Source organism: Ornithodoros turicata, chromosome 10 (assembly GCF_037126465.1).
Source record: "Ornithodoros turicata isolate Travis chromosome 10, ASM3712646v1, whole genome shotgun sequence".
Lineage (NCBI taxonomy): Eukaryota > Metazoa > Arthropoda > Arachnida > Ixodida > Argasidae > Ornithodoros > Ornithodoros turicata.
In genome coordinates this window covers 33997738-34014335 of record NC_088210.1, presented here as the reverse complement: position 1 = coordinate 34014335, position 16598 = coordinate 33997738, and the positions used below count along the sequence as shown (strand labels likewise).

The following is a 16598-nucleotide window of genomic DNA, read 5'->3' as shown; positions in this document are numbered from 1 at the left end:
CCGTTGTGCTCCGTTGGAGAATCTTGCTACGACATCAAAATAATCAAATGCCTCTCTAAAAAAGCACATAAAGGTGTGCACCTCTTTCACGTCAAATACTGGCGTAGTTTTCGTATACATAAAAACTATTTGCAATAAAACGTCTTGCACCGCCCATTTATGAGATCACGATCTCAATTAATTATCGAAAGGTCGAGAACTAGAAAGTTTACATTAGGTAGCAAGTATACTCAAAAGTAACTCGTTACTCTTCTAAAGTAGCTTAGGAACTTGAAATTCATTTTCATTACCTGTAACTTTGTTAGTAACTTATTACTTTTTGTGCACAGTAACTTAATTGGTAACGTCCTTTTTTCTTTTCTTTTTTTTTGAGTAACTTCCTCAACGCTGTACAAAAGTATATGCTGCCACCAGTGCACAGTCAACCCTTTACATCAGTCTTTACATCACTTCTTCGGAGCATGGGAGGAAAGCAAAATAAACCAATTTTCCCAATACTGCTTAACATTTTTTCCGAGAACATTAACCGTTCATAAATCAAATGTTTAGTGTAGTGGACTAGGCAAACATACCTGAGTTAGCATCATTCTATGATGCAGGGATGCGAGAACTAATGTCCCCCAATAACAAGTTTTCGTCTTGTTTTAAATAGCAAACTCTGAACTTACTTTGTGGATGCTCATTGTATTTCTGCCTCAAATATTTCGTTTTTGTGTTAAAGAACAGCAGTCTGTCTTCCTTTGGTTTGCGCCAACGCTAATGTGTTGCAGAACATACAATGTACGCTTACAGTTTTGGGCATATTTATTAAAAAATTATTAGAATGAAAAACATTAGTTACAGTACTTTTAGTAAAAGGAAGGCATAAGTCTTATCTGCCATGGTTACCGTCACACTTCATGATGGAAGAACACCCTGGGGAGTAAAGAAAAGCCGACGTGCTGCTACCATCACGCTCTCCGAGTGTACTGCTTTTTACAATACACTTTTGACACTTACTCCTCACTAGGTGAGTATCATACGGAAGTTTAGAGAGACAGTATATTTACAAGCAACGGTATAAAAATGCAGCTTTCTTACATATTTTGGGAGGAAAAGGTAGCTAACAGTGTGGAACAAAGCACAAAACACGGTAGTATAATCGTAACAAGCAGTAACAAACCCAACAAAAGCAACAGTGTTTTGTAGTGCAAAGAGAAAAAAATCTAGTACATCTTTGATGCTCGCTCTAGCAAATGCCATGATAGTCAATAAAATGACAAGGCTGTTGTTCCCTGTACACGTAACGCGGAGGTACACCACCCGTTAAAATTCACCTCCATCCCCACAACCAAGGTGGTCCATTGTAGGACTCGAGAGGAACTTTCACAAAGTGGCCGACACGAGTCACCATGCCCCGGACAATTCCTTGGCCAGAAAATCGTTTGAAAAACATCTCAATTGTTGAAGGAAAAAAGTTTCAATAGGGGCTTTCCATATTTGAGAGTGGCTATGAAACAGTAATTCTCACTTTTCCACCTAAAAAAGTTTGCTTACAGCTCAAACGAGCGCCCTCACAGCTATCGTACGCCTTAGGGCGTTCCGTGTGGCCACTTATATTTCGGGTATCCAAACCCTGCTTACAGCACTTGGGAAAGGCCCGGAGTCAGCAAACGACGTTTGTAATGCGCAACCGTCAAGTTCTAACACGTGTCATTTAATCACAAATGCCTCAGCAAAAAACATGATACCCTTACCCGTCACACCCGTCTGAACCCGTACCAAAGAGACTAAGAAAATGCAAGGTACGTCACTCCGGGCGTGGTCCGGGCAAAGTCCGGGCAAAGTCCGGGAGAAGTCCGGGTGAAGTCCTGGCGAAGTCCGGGAAAATCGCACTTCATCACAGTGATGGGGGGGGGGGGGGGGTTCAGACAAAAACATGTCCCAAACACTATGTACAGACTCGGAGGTTTGAACGAAAATGTGTGCACAAACAATTTGTTGTTCTGGCACAAGCACTCTCGGGGGGAAAAAAAGACGACACGATGCTGATAATCCTGTTGGTAGAGATCTACTTGGGATTCACCATCAGGCCCTCACCGTGCATCTGGTTTACCGCCTGCTGGTTTTCGGGCTCTACCATCTGAAATATAATCGGTACAACATAAATATATAATACAAAGAGTATAATGTTGTTCCTCTTTCTAACAGCTACGTAATTGGTGTCAGTATATTTGTGTTTTAAGTTATTCTAATGAGCATTAGTTTATTTGGTATTAGCATGCATTAGTTATGTGTTGCAGTGTATTCTGATGTGCATTTGTAATTCTGCAGATAAATAATATTTTCATCATGTTGTACTTAAAATTCGGGGAGTACAAATCGGGTAAATATTCGGGTAATTCGGGTGGAAAAACATCAATTCGGGAAGAAATTGGGCTCAGTTACTCAAACTAACTGAACTGGTTTGGTACAAATGGTGAAGTAACTGCGTTTGCTGCCAAACAAGTTAGTGTGTATCCCTACAGACATCTCAGTGAAAGCAATTTGCCGGGTACAAACCGGGTTTCAAGAGACAGGAGGAACAATACAAGCAATAAGCAGAGGTGAGCAGCCAAAACCAGACTATGTCAATATTCAGCATGAAAAGGAAACTGCAACAACAACAACTTCAACAGAAACTGCAATCCGACATGTTAGAGTTGGAAATCCTTTCTCTTGCGCAAGTACGATACATAATTTGGCTGTTGCTTCCTAAGGAAGGTGAGGTTAGGACAGAAAAGCAGACTACATAACAAAGCAGACTCAAAGCAAGGACATTCTGAGAACTGAAAGGCCTCAGCAAAAGGGCAGGAAGAACTTGTGCATGCATGAAACGGGGCTGAAGCAAGTCTGGCCATGCAGGAGCCTGAAGAAAGGCATCACCTGGTCATCGAAATCAGCATCCTGAAACTGTTTCCTATGGTCTGCACCAAATATAGCACCGTCAGCGTCTTGGTCATCACCGGCATCATCTTCTCTCACTGAGGAGCAATTTCAATAGGAAGGGTAGAATGGAAACACCCTTTCTATCACGGACAAGTACGGGGTTTCCCGGGATGAAGTTTATTACATTGTACCCCTGCCAGATGATAACTATTTTAAGGCCTTAAAGTAAAAGGACCTCAAATGGCCATAGCAGCATTAAGGCCTTGTAAGGCCATGTAAAGGCTACCCAGGGATGTTATTACATGAAAATGTGAGGACAAAATAAACTTGTGACTCAATACAAACATTTATTTTAAGCACTCCAACCCAGTACTTTCATTTCTGCTTGCATTTTCACACCCACTCGCTACCCCTTGACATTTACTAAAGCAGTAAGTGACCTTTACTGCCTCTGGGGCAAATCCCGTTCCCTTTATTAATTCATTTCTGCCTCGAAGGGCTTGACAAGCCGTTCTGAAGCTCAAGCTCAGTTTTTGCTTTACATCCTTCACAATTTAAGGCCTCAAATATGCTCATCTGACAGGGGTATAAAATTATGTAAAAATTGCCATTTGCTGAAAGGAAAACTTTGAGGTCTTAACTTTCTTAATTAACTCAGTCGCATTCCAGCATGCCCATCGAGCAAAGTTGCACCCTAGTATACAAAGAAATGCAGGAAGTTTCGAAATAATTATTTTAACAGTACTTCCGAGATTGAAGTTCTGCGATTAAAAAACTTAAGACATTTTTAGGTCGCTTCTCACAAAAAAATAATCTTGAACTTAGGATATACGGCACTTCAGGGGCGAGAAGGGTTAGAAGTTTTTATGCATGGAAATGTATGGGGGCTTGCAGTGAAAGCCCCCCTTCTACAAATTTCTCATTTTTATCTGCGTCAGATTGTGTAACAAATAATGCGGTCTTATGCAAGAATTATGATCTCAGGTGGCCTCTAGCAGGCACAGGAGGTCTCTGATCATCACACTCTCAATAAACCCCTAAACTCCTTCAAAGAGCCCGTAGAGGAGCCCGTAGATAAGCCCGTAGGTGAACAAGTGACGATGTTACCCCATGACATATTGAGTACGCTGTAACTATAGTGCCATGCGGTGTCAGTAGCTAACAAATTTGATCTGATTACATTACAATTACAAAACTGATCTGATTACATCATGCCAGGAGAAAGTCACACCACTTCTAAGGCTCATGGCTGATTTTTGTTATCAGTGGCAAGATTGCAACGATTGTTTGAGTTCTGCATGGTGAATGAAGCAACATTTCGGGCAATATTACGGTAAGTGCCATTTCGCTGCTCCTTTAAATAACAAATCAGTTCCAGCACTAGTACTATAGCATCATTACCCAACAATATTGTACTATATATACATAGAAAATATGCAAAGAAAATCTCAGGAATGAAGCAGAAACACAAAAACTTTGTTCTGCGAGGAAACGCCAGAAAAAACTCACCAGGCTCCGCGTATTCCCTGTTGTCCTCCTCTCCGTGGGGATACACAGGTCCCCTACGTCCTGCCCCCTGCTGGGGAGCCTCTATCAAGGGCCTGGCCAAGTTTCCCATCTTCTGGGCCCCTTCTCCCACTTCCGGTCTCGCTCTGCCCACCTCCGCGGGGCCGGCTTCGCCTCCGTCCCCAGCCTCACCCGATTTGGGGGGTACCAGAACGTTGTCCCCGCCATCCTCCTTTTGAACCTGCTGGAAGTGAGGATGAATGAAGGTAGCACGTTTAACGTTTTGGAAGTAGGACCGCAACTGTAATATTGATTGATTGATTGATTGATTGATTGATTGATTATGTGTTTAATGGCACAAAGGCAACAAAGGCCATAGACCGCAACTGTAATATGGCAGGCGAGTTACCGTGGGAGATAGTCGAGAAACAGTTCGGTTCATAATCTGCAAGGTGAATGTATTAGTGCCTAGGAACGCATTAAAGGTGCTGTTCGGAGAAAAAAAAAACAGTTGAACTGAAGCTGAGATCGGAATAGTGGGTGAATGAAATACTCGTAACCGGAATATTTCGTTTTGAAACAGCCGGAAACATTACAAAATGAATTTAATCAATTTTTGATTTGATTTTTTTTATCAAATCAAATTTCAAATAAAATAAAATAAAATTTTGATTGCAACCAGCCTGGCGACACAGTCAGCTCAACTATTGGGAATCTCGCTGGTAATGCAAATTACATCACCGGAAGAGTCGAAGCAGAGAAGGGACGTTTCAACCGGAAGTTGGTTTCGAATTCGGTGCTTTTGATGTTTTATTTAAAAAAAACACGAACAAATTTTGCTAAACTTTTTTGGAGTTTTCTGCTTGGAAGGAATTTCCAAGTGGACATCACAAAAACTTTATAATTTCGGAGCCCAGAAAGCATTCTCAAAGATTTACTGTTTCTGATGCATTATGAAATGTGACTTGACACAATTAACACAAGCAAAAAATTCTGTATCAGGCCGACGCAAAGCCGGTAACTTGCCGCCTTTTTTTTCTTTCTCTCTCTCTCTCTCCCAGTTCTCCCTGTGTAGCAGACGATGTTTCTCTAAACCAATCAGCAGGCTGTACCGTTAATTATGTCAAATCGACCCGGGTGGCTAGCTGTGGGCATTGCCACCGTTGTGCAGGGTCTTCATTTCCAAAATCAAATTCTGAGATATTTATGCATCTGTCAAATGAATTACTTCACGTAGTTCATTTTAATAAGACGGCTTGGTTTTAAAAGAGGAAGTGACCGTAGTGCTTTCTGCGCTTCTTTAACGATGCTTGCAGAAGTCCTGAGGATGTCTTCGTGTTTCCTTTAAATCGCGCAACCTCCTTCACAGGCTAAGTGCAGAAAGCTCTTACTTTTTGTAACACAAACTAATAGGGTAATACTAACAAGATCGGCTGCCTGTGGTGCTTGAATAGCACCCTCCTGCTGGTTTTCTTTCCCCTGAGCATCTTGAGGGACACTTTCAGGCTGCGACATTAAAAACCGTAATTACTCCATTATAATATGCACTGGGCGAGGAATCATGGAGGTAGCACAAACAAACAACAATCACCGTGCATTCACACAAGCGACATTCACTGCAGAAGCGGAGGAATATCCTGCGACACAGTCACAAGATATTCCGTAGCAGACGACAGGAAAGACTCTGACGGTGTTCGTCTGCTAGGTGCGCAGTACACCATTCCATAGCAGACGAAAGGAAAGACGCTGACGGTGTCGTCTACTAGGTGCGCAGTATGCCATTCCGTAGCAGACGACAGGAAAGGCGGTGACGGTGTCATCTGCCAAGTGTCGTCTGCTAGGTGCGCAGTACACCATTCCGTAGCAGACGACAGGAAAGACGCTGACAGTGTCGTCTAATAGGTGCGCAGTATGCCATTCCGTAGCAGATCACAGGAAAGACGCTGACGGTGTCGTCTGCTAGGTGTGCAGTATGCCATTCCGTAGCACACGACAGGAAAGGCGCCGACGGTGTCGTCTACTAGGTGCGCAGTATGCTATTCCGTAGCAGACGACAGGAAAGATGCTGACGTTGTCGTCTGCTAGGTGCGCAGTATGCCATTCCGTAGCAGACGACAGGAAAGGTGCTGACGATGTCGTCTGCTAGGTGCACAGTACGCTATTCCGTAGCAGACAGGAAAGGCGCTGACGGTGTCGTCTGCCAAGTGTCGTCTGCTAGGTGCGCGGTATGCAACTTCCCGATATTTCGTACAGTGCGAATGCCCAACGTAACACGGGAAGGAACTTCGTCTCTGTGAGTAGTGTTTTCGCGTTTTCTTCTGCTAGAATCTTCTGTAAGGATGTCGCTCGTGTGAATACACAGTCACAGGAAAGAAGACGCTACCCAGACGGTTCCTCCTCATATGCAGGTTTGCTATAGCTTACAATGTGTTTCAAATCCAACCAATATGTTCTCAACGTCAACGTGAGCGAGGAAACCCTCCATCGACAAAAATGCGTCACTCTATGCTTGAGCAAACGTAACCGAACAGCATTGAGCAACGCACGACTGGATGTTCCTTGGGCGATTATTCTGAGCATCTGCTGAACAGCTTTTGTAGCCACAAATTGCGGGTAAAATTACATTTTTTAAATGAACGTTTACGTTGGATGAAAATCTCCAAGGTATTATGTAATGCCTCCAAAATGAGCATTGAACTTTTACTGTCTTACATTGCTCCGCGGGATATTAGCATTATGAGTCATGAGCGTTATTACTTAGTGCATAAATGCTCTAGAAGGTCGGCAGTCCCTAGCACATCTGACCTGGTGATGTATACTTGAACAAGGAATTAGAACAACAACAGGAGAGACATATGAACGGATCTCATGCACTTTAACTGCTAGTTCAAAAAAGTGTTCCAACATATCTCTTCTAACTCTGCTTTGGGCTCAGCTGTGGTTCCGCAATCATACTAACCAGCAAAAGTTGTAATCTCCCCTAAACTCACCTTCTCTGCATCCTGCACGTGGATGAAGTCATGTGGTGCAGCTTGCTGCTGCTCACCAGGTGGAGGAGGTGGCGGTGGTGCCTGGTCGTGAGGAGGTGCTGCCTGATAGTTTGGGGCCACTCCGTTCCCGTCCTGCGGAGGAACGGCTTGGTACCGCGGCGGATTGTTGTCCAGCGCATTTCTGGTGGAGGCACTGCGGTTGAAGATGACGGCACCCGCCGAAGGTGGCTCCGCAGCAACGGGTGCCTGCTCCAGTTTCAACGGGTGCGCCGCCGACGAAAGGGACTTCCCCTTTGTTCCGCCGCCTGCCAGTTTATTGGCAGAGAGCGGTAACTGAAGGACGCCAGCATTGTCTTCCGGCGGAACAGGAGCCTGCAGTTTCTGTTGTTCCTTGGAGAATATTGAGGAAGAGCGTAGAGAGAGATGGGATTGGATGGGAGAGATGGGAGATGGGATGGGGTTATTGGGATTCAGAGTGAGGGCTCGTGATGTCTCCTATAGGTTCGCAAGTGATCGAAACAAGGTACATGAATACTAGCTTCTTCCAGTTTTCGTGCTTCCTCTCATTCAATTGAATTCGTTCACTGAATTCAATTTATTTTTCGTGCTTCCTCTCTGTAGGATGGGACACGACTAGAACCTGAAGTTTTAGGACTTTACCCGCTTCTTCCCCGAATTTGCACCCCGAATTGAACCTCTTTAGGACGAATCCCGATTTTTACCCGTCAAACTGCCCTCACTGGGATGCCTGTGGGAATGCACTAACTTAGTTGTCTGGCGGCGAATACGGTTACACGACCGTTTGTTCCAAACCACTACGGTTAGTTTGAGTAAGTGGGTCAGATTTCTTCCCGAATTTAGCGTACCAGAAGTGTTTCCACCCGAGTTTGCATGAATTTAGTGCACATGTTTTTCCCCCCGATTTTCCCCCCCAAATTTAGAAAAATTTATTTCTCGAAAACTTCAGGCATTAGAGACACGATTTATTAGAATTTTGCGAACATGTCATTCGCGCCTCTCCCCAGCGTCACAATTTGGAAGGTAGAAGTGGTGCTATTCACCAGTCACTTTGTTTCATCAATTGCTATAATACCTTCTACTTCAGCTTAGAATTTTTGTACAAGCAGTACACATCCCACAAGAGATGTATGCTTGCTAAGGTTGTAAATCGATTATCATCATCATTCTATTCATTTTGGTGGGAGTTTTATGCTGTTGCGTTGCTGTTGGACCAATTGGACCAATGGTGGGCCAAGACTGGCAATACCGGCCCGACATTGGACCAATGTTGGGCCAAGACTGGCAATACCGGCCCTACACTGGACCAATGTTGGGCAAAGATTGGCAATACTGGCCCGACATCGCACCAATGGTGGGCCAAGATGTGTTGCTTGGGCACCGTCAACCAGGTATCCACGAAAGCGACTTTATCGAGCGAGAGAGTGAGGAGGAAGGCATGCACCAAGAAGATACCGCTGACAGAACTGATAAGCCACGCTGCCGGCAGACAAAACAAGCAGACAAGCAGTTGCGTCAAGGGACACAGGGCATACCCGAGAAGACATGATGAAAGATGGTCAAGTGCACTGAACTAATTTTCTGAAACTGCACCCCCCCCCCCGACATCCCATACCAATAAAGTTGCTCATGTGGATACCCAACAAGATGCACTGAAAGATGTTCACTGTCTCGTACATAAAGGCATTCGGCCACCATCTCCATTAGCTTACTCCCAAGCAACACAACATCTTGGCCCACCATTGGTCCAATGTCGGGCCGATATTGCCAATGTCAGGCCGGTATTGCTAACCAGTACTGGGGCAAGGTGGTGCGCTGCTTGGGCTGTCGGTTAATGTAGTTAGTGTTAGTTACCTTCTCATGAAGCCCCATAGCACCACCAGCCAGTTTTTCATCTTTTACCTCCTCCTGAGAGAGCTGAGAAACCAGAAAGCAAAAAATTAATCCAGCTACTCCCGCAGCTAACAGAAGAAAAAAAATCAATGTACGGAACAGGAAGCAGAGCACCTGGTATGAGCAGGTGCAAGCAGAGCGAACATGCAGCATGCAGAGTGTGTCTGCGAAAGTGTTTGCGATGTCAGCATGCAAAATGTTGCCTCAGGTTTCAGGACATACACTTTGACGACAAGACTGCTAATATATATAAAAATTAGTGTCAATCTCTTTATTTTTACAGGTGTATCTGAGCAAGAAGGCCTTCTACATATTGCCCCTGATGTGCCTAACTAAATTCTACATCTCCACATAGCCAATTATATGATAAATTGATAATCAACTGGAAAATCACCTCACCAAAATGCACAAAATACCAGCATGTTCAAGAAATAACGAGTTAAGCAGAACTAAAGACAATAAGAATGTCCGTCATGTGTGTGCTAATGTCTAATATCTGTCATGATTAAAAGCGTTAAGACCCCAGTGCCAGGGAGCTAAAAAGACAGACACAGACACAAGCACTGAGGCACTGGGGTTTTAACGCTTTTAATCATGATTCCAGAAAACCGAACAGCCCAATTTTTAACCCTTTTTCAATATCTGTGAATAGTATGTAAGCATGCAGCAGATTCTACAGTTTGAACCATGCAAATAAAACAGCACCGTAAAAATGACATCACGTACAATCACGTCACATCAAATCAACACCAAATTCCACATGGGAAAACAAAACAGGAGTGCACATAGGTACCAAACAAACAACACCAAAAGTATGGTAAGTAAAGTGTAAAGTAAGGAAACATGGTAGTAAAGTGTAAAACATACAGCGTATGTATCAAATTGATTGACAAACCAAAAATTTTAGGCAAACATTGACAGCACACAATGTCTGGAAGACACTTATCCGAAGCACTCTCCCTATTTCATACTGGCTGATACTATTTTTCTTTTTATATATATATATATATATATATATATATAATTGTGGGCACAGAAACAGCCAAATGCATTCATTACATGTATCAGCACAAATGGAGAATGTATGGTGTCCCAGACTGGTATGGAGCTGCAAAAGCTAGATTCTGAGTGGTAACAGGTAAAATTTACAACTGACTGAGAGACAAAAGACTGAAAAAATTTAAATACAACGTAGTGCTACAAAACAAAAATTGCAGATCCTTCTGTAACACCTACCAGGACACAATAGAACTGAACAGGAAGTAAAAAAAAAAAAAATGAGTAAACAGCAAATTATAACTCTTTCTCTTCAAAGGTGCGGTGCAAAACATGGAATCAGAAAGATCTAAGTGATGCGTGGGGTTTATTGAACTTCAAGAAAAAAAGGCGATTCTAGCGGCACCTGTCTGTCGTATACATGGGCCCTGAAAACTCATACTATCGTCGTTGTACGGCGCCTTTAAGGCACAAAAGCGTGCAATTCCGAAAGGTCTACCCACACTGCACAATAAAAAAATGTTCTCCTACATCCCAAGCTATCATCCCAGTGCTCTCATCTTGGCCAGCCATTGTGGGCGGCAATGTTAACTTCCTGCAAACCCCCGTCATTCCTAAAGCTGGGCGCTGCCAGCTGGTACTCCTCCCTGGCATCGTGAGGCTGCTGGTGCATCCTCGCCAGCAGGCCGTGAACCACTGGGTCCTTCTCCCGCCCATCCAAGAAGCTTTCAGAGTGGGACCTCATAGGGGGCACCACCTGATAGTGGGGGGGAGCCAGCTGGGAGTGAGGGCGCACCGGCCGCGATCGTGGGGGAGTTCTCAGGACAGGTTCGTTCCCTCTGCTGAGCTTCTGGGATTACGTCAAGGTGGGTGAGGGTAAATGAAGTAAGGTGTCAGCATTCCTTTTTTTCACTCGGTGCAAGAGGCGTGTGGTTAGAGGTGTGTGTGTGTGCGGGTGAAGACAGAGACGAAGGGTAGAGACATGGGCAAGTGCTAACTTCCAACTAACTTAATTTTTAGCGCTACTATTTTTTTTTTTTTAAGTATATGTCAGTTATCAGTGTTCACTTGATGTGCACAACCTTATGTCCTTAAAAAAGCCGGTTCCTGGTCCGACAGACGGGTGATCATGGAGGTACACAAGGAGGAATTGCCGTCAGACAAGCAACTGTTTTTTTTTTCTCCTACACCGTAAGGGTGTGTTGCACGAGATGAGCATTACGAACCGATATATATTTGTATGTTTGTATTTGTAAGTTAGCTGGAAGGGAGCACTTGTCTCCCCTTTACATTCCCATCCTTTTGATTGAAATGTTTGCTTCAGTAGTACAATGCACCAACTGGCCCAATGTTCCATCTTTTAGTGGTTATATCCGCATAACATCCCGGCTTGCAGGCAAGGACAGAACGTTTCAAAACCTGTGCTGATAAAATGCGGAAGCAACCACCAAGCAGTGAATGTAGATGTGACTACCTGCAGCAGTGACTGAGGGTTGATTATATAATGCTCCCTAACATTTGCTACATTAGCGGAAGTAAAAATTTTTGTCACGTAACATTTTTGCATACAGATTTTTTTTTTCTTTTAGCAATTTTTTTTTAAATCTTGAATGTAAAGGTAACTCCAACATTATGATCAAATTGCTGCTTCCAGTCAGCTTGCCCCTCGAAGCATGTGTCAATAAGACTTCAATATAACGATCGTCATGAAAGCGCACGCTCGTGTATAGCAATCAAAATTCTCCTGGTGGCCAGTAATGCGCACAAAAATTGATTCAATTTTTTCGTCGTTCATCAGGCCGTCTTTGCGTTGTTCATTTACCCTGCATTCCTCATTAATAGCAGCTAGCAATACCTCATGCGGCTCAAGTTATTCACATGCGAAAAGGTGATCAATGTACAAGCATGCCACGGTGTCACATGTCACAAATACACATTACGTGCAAGCATGGTACGTGCAAAGAAAGCTGGCACAATGAGCAGGCATAGGGCTAATGGCATAAATGCATGGCATAAGCTTCAGTTAATGTACAAACTTTCAAACACTGTTTGCAACTTCAACTCCCGAAAAAAATGTGTGACACTAAAATCTCATCTTCTCTTACCTTTGGTGCCACTGGAGTCTTTTCTAGAATGATATTTTGTCTGGATGGTATGTGGATGGCATTGGGCACTCCGTCGGGCAGGGCACTGGGCACGGCATTGGGCAGTGGACGCAAGTCTCTCTGTTCCTTCATCACACTTTTCATGACAACGGGAGCCTCAGCATTGGATTTGATGGCTACGTTGCTTTGGGCCAACTGCGCTGCCAACTGAAGTCTTATAGACTGACATGTGTCCAGCTGGCTCTGAAGAACATGAATAAACGATCCAAACGTTTTTAATCTAGTTCATGTACCTCAATTTATTTCACAAAGGGACGTAGCTCACGATATCCAAATATGCAATTGCTTTAGCTATAGCGAACATATTTACCGAGATAATATTCGAAAATCATAATCAGCGCAACTCTCTCCCCTCCCAAAGTCATTCAGCTACGGCACCACCTCAGCACTGGAAATCACCGACATTTCGACCTCCTACCCAATCAGCAGGCTCCATGTGTGTTCATATACAGGAAAGCATACAACACCACATACAGATGACATAACTATTATACGTGCCCGCAAATTATTCCGAAACTTTATTACCGTAATTTCACGCGTATTAGCCGCGGCTCATGCGGGATTTCTGTTTCTTTTCTCACGGGCGCTGCTCTGCGGCTTATCCACCGGTGCGGCTTATCTGATGACTATTTTTTTCCCGGTATTTTTCTCATACGCCGGTTTTAACGAAAGGACCGACAGTGCCTCTGGAACACGGTAGATTGATCTTCCTGGTGCATTCCCCCAAGGCAGCTTTAACGAAAGTGGTGACAGTGATTCGCGTCTTCTGGGAGACCGCTTACCCATCAGTCCGCGAAAAACGCCCAACAAGGGCACAATCCGATCTTGGTAGAACTCTAGAGCTGACCTCCTTTTGTTGTACACCATGCATGACCTCGGAGTATGGACCACCGGGTTTTTGGCCTTCTCTATGGTGTCCTTTGTCACACAAATCAGTCGTCTCATATTGCCCGCGGCTTATCTGCGAGTGCGGCTTATTTGCCCGAAAAATTTTCGGAACGCTCCTAAAAACCCGTCCCTGCAGCTTATCTGCGGTGCGGCTCATACGCGTGAAATTACGGTACGAGGTGCTGCTCATCAAAGGAAACTGTACCGCACATACACGCAGAATAAACACGTCATTACCTGCGCCACGCTGTACTTGTTCCTTTCTTGCTCTAGAGCTGCTTCTGCCGTTCTTAATGACGAACTGAGTTCTTTTATGTGCTCTGTAATTCACAATGTTAGGTCAGTTCTTGTGCATTGAAAATACAGAAGAGAAGCAGATGAAACCTGAAGAAACGCACCACTGGTGCACAAAATTCTAGCCAGGTAATAACGCAGTGTCTGGTATCCTTATCTTCCGATAGTTTCTCAAACAGAATCTGAACTGAACATCCCTACTGCACCGCTTGCCCCTGAAGTATGCACAACTCACCGTGAAGGTTTGCCTCATTTGATTTCTGCTGCTCCAACGCCTTGACGTACTTGCCCATGTCTGCTTCGAGTTTTTCCTTATCTCCGACAAGGGTCGCGTAACTACCTTTCAGGTTATTGAAGTCTTCGAGGTTGTTTTTCTATAAATTTTAACAAATACGCTTTGTATCTACCAGCCCAGTGCAGCACGTTGGCAGAGAGTCTGCGGATTTGGGTTAGTCACATTGAGCAGTATGTGAACAGAAACGTAGTTTCATTACTTTTATGTAGTTGTAGTAAGCCTTGTAGTTATGGTAAGCAGCTTTGTTACTTTTCTACTTAAATGAGTTAGCTGGCAACTCCGCCGTACAGGATACTGAATACGCCACGAGCCACCCCAGCTCCAGTTGTTCACAGTTTCTACATATATATTCTCTATAATACTCTGTGTTCTGAGTCAGTTACTTCACAACTTTTGATGGCAAATAACTAATTAATTGAAAAATTCGAATGAAATAAAGATAAACTCACCTTAACTTCGTCATACTTTTGTTGCAATTCAGAATACCTTCCTACGGCCTCAGCCTAGCAGAAGTTGCAAGAAAGGAGGGGTTAGCCCATCGTTCACTACCTCTAAAAGCAGTGCAGTTGTCATGGCAACCATGTTTTTCAGTATTCCTTACCTTCTCTCTGTCTACTGTTTCTCTAAATGTCCTCATTTCTGAAATTGCAACAGATGGTTTATCGCGTGACTAGTGTCGTGTACCTCGGACTACAGCATAGACTATATGACTACTAATGAGACACAGAAATGTAGTTACCGCTTTCCACCTTCTTCTTCTCTGCCATCTCATTCTGAAGAGACTTTTCGAGTCTGCTCTTGTGTTCGTATAGAACTGAGAAACAAATAGAATGTTTCTGTAACTGTACCAGTGTATCTAACAATAGTTTACTTATTTCTTTCAAGTACGTTAAAAAGGAACATATGGGGCACCAAGTAACAGAGAGAGGGACTACAGGGAAATGGTAGTTGCTGAAAAGCATACGTCACATTTACATTTAGACAAAAGTTATTTATTTCAAGTGCTAACTTAAACAGGGAAGTATAACTGTCAAGATGTAGCACTTATCATACAGTTAGCAATTATAGTTCTCAGTCAACATTGCAGCTTAAATTTGGGACACAAAGCTGATAATCAGTGGGGAAAAAAATTGATAAGAAGCACGATAACAGTAACATTTGCTTGCGTATTAGAGGTCAGTATTTCATGCACAGTAACGTTAGGCACGAACCTAGGAATGCAAACATTGTTTTTATAATCAAACAGCACAAATCTGGACGCCTGATACAACATGCACATGTGATATAGCACATGCAGTTCGGAAATAATCACAGTCCATATATAATCTTATGACCTGAGAAAGGCACTGCATGAACAAGTCAAATAATGTAAGCAAGCTAACACAAAATTACGCTCTACCTTGAAGCTGAGCAGACAACGAATCCCGCTGCTGTTGGCACTTATCGTTGGACTCTTCCGTGAACTTTAACTTGTTATGCGTGGAAGACAGTATGTACACCAGGAACGCTATTGAACACCCGACTAAGACGTACAAAACCGTACGACCTTTTGAACTCCTCATGGTAACTCCAGCAGTCATGTCGAATTTGTATCACTGAAAAGGCAACCCGATATATTGAATGCAACAAGTTCATCAAACGGGCAATGACATTCGTTTGCAATGCACGTGCAACCCCTTGCACGAGCTGGAAGCGCAACGGCTAACAGACGACAGCGAATATGGATATTAGCAGACGTGAATCTGCTCAGCTCTGCAATCTAAAAATTGCCCTCGATATGCAGGTCGTGCTGGAAATCGAGAAAAAAAAAATCTGATTCATGGATCACTTAGCGAACCATGTGGTAACTAATTTGGGTAATTGTTCAAGTTTACTTCGTGCGAAGTGTGGAAAGGCTTGGGATATATTGATTCGCAGAATGTTATAAAGGTGCTAGGAACGTGCACAGATAGCAACTTTGGTAACTGATGAAACCATGGTGCTTTTATGCCTGCATACATACCATTCTTTAGGATGTTTGTGTTTCTCGAATGCGCCAATAATTATAATAAACTTAAAAGCACCTGCGTTCTGAGTGGCATTCTGTGCACTACAGCACGGAATTCGGCCCCACGAAAGCGACTGTAAACACACCTCCGACTGATTTTATGACGTGGCTGCGGCAATGCATTATGGGAATTTTTTCGGTTCGTGGATTTTCGTCGCGCTGTGTTCGATTTTCATTACGCATCGAAAGCAAATTGTTCTACAACAGATGCCTGTAATTTGTGCGTCATGTACACATCTTTGTTCCGATTGTTCCGATTATTGTTAGTAATTTCGATGGCATATAGCGGTGACCAAACTCGTCTGCATTTTTGAATGGCTATAAGCGTTGGGATAATTGAGATAATTATAACAGAAAAACGCTGAAGGAAACATGGTTGCCGAACGTCATTCGGGCTCCAACAAAATCTTGTTCGTCACACTCCACACTGCGGTGGATGGAAGGGGTGGGGTGGGGTGAATTCTCCCCCCCCCCCCCCCCCCAAGATTTAAGTTCAACATTATGCTTCACCCCCTCCTGCTGCGCTTCGAGAAAGAAAGCACCCCCCCCCAAAAAAAAAAAACAATAAAAAAGAACTAAGAAAAACTGAGGGGCATCCT

General features: G+C 43.7%; 1 protein-coding gene across 7 annotated transcripts; it reads right to left on the bottom strand.

Moving 5' to 3' along the window:
* Positions 1–1675: 1675 nt before the first annotated feature.
* LOC135369993 (Golgi integral membrane protein 4-like) lies at positions 1676–16110 on the bottom strand. 7 transcript variants are annotated; one of them, XM_064603632.1, is made up of 14 exons: positions 15955–16110; positions 15352–15547; positions 14692–14766; positions 14554–14591; positions 14402–14455; positions 13893–14031; positions 13601–13683; positions 12416–12658; positions 9276–9338; positions 7404–7793; positions 5839–5919; positions 4417–4657; positions 2905–3002; positions 1676–2122 (listed from the first exon to the last, which is right to left on the bottom strand). In XM_064603632.1, exons 2-14 carry the CDS (start codon positions 15530–15532, stop codon positions 2051–2053), a joined length of 1758 nt encoding a protein of 585 aa, XP_064459702.1. In that variant the 5' UTR covers positions 15533–15547; positions 15955–16110; the 3' UTR covers positions 1676–2050. The 7 variants fall into 7 exon arrangements, with proteins under 7 accessions (XP_064459702.1, XP_064459705.1, XP_064459704.1 ...); XM_064603635.1 differs by having other exon boundaries at positions 4417–4654; XM_064603634.1 differs by having other exon boundaries at positions 16016–16109.
* Between the last annotated feature and the right edge of the window lie 488 nt (positions 16111–16598).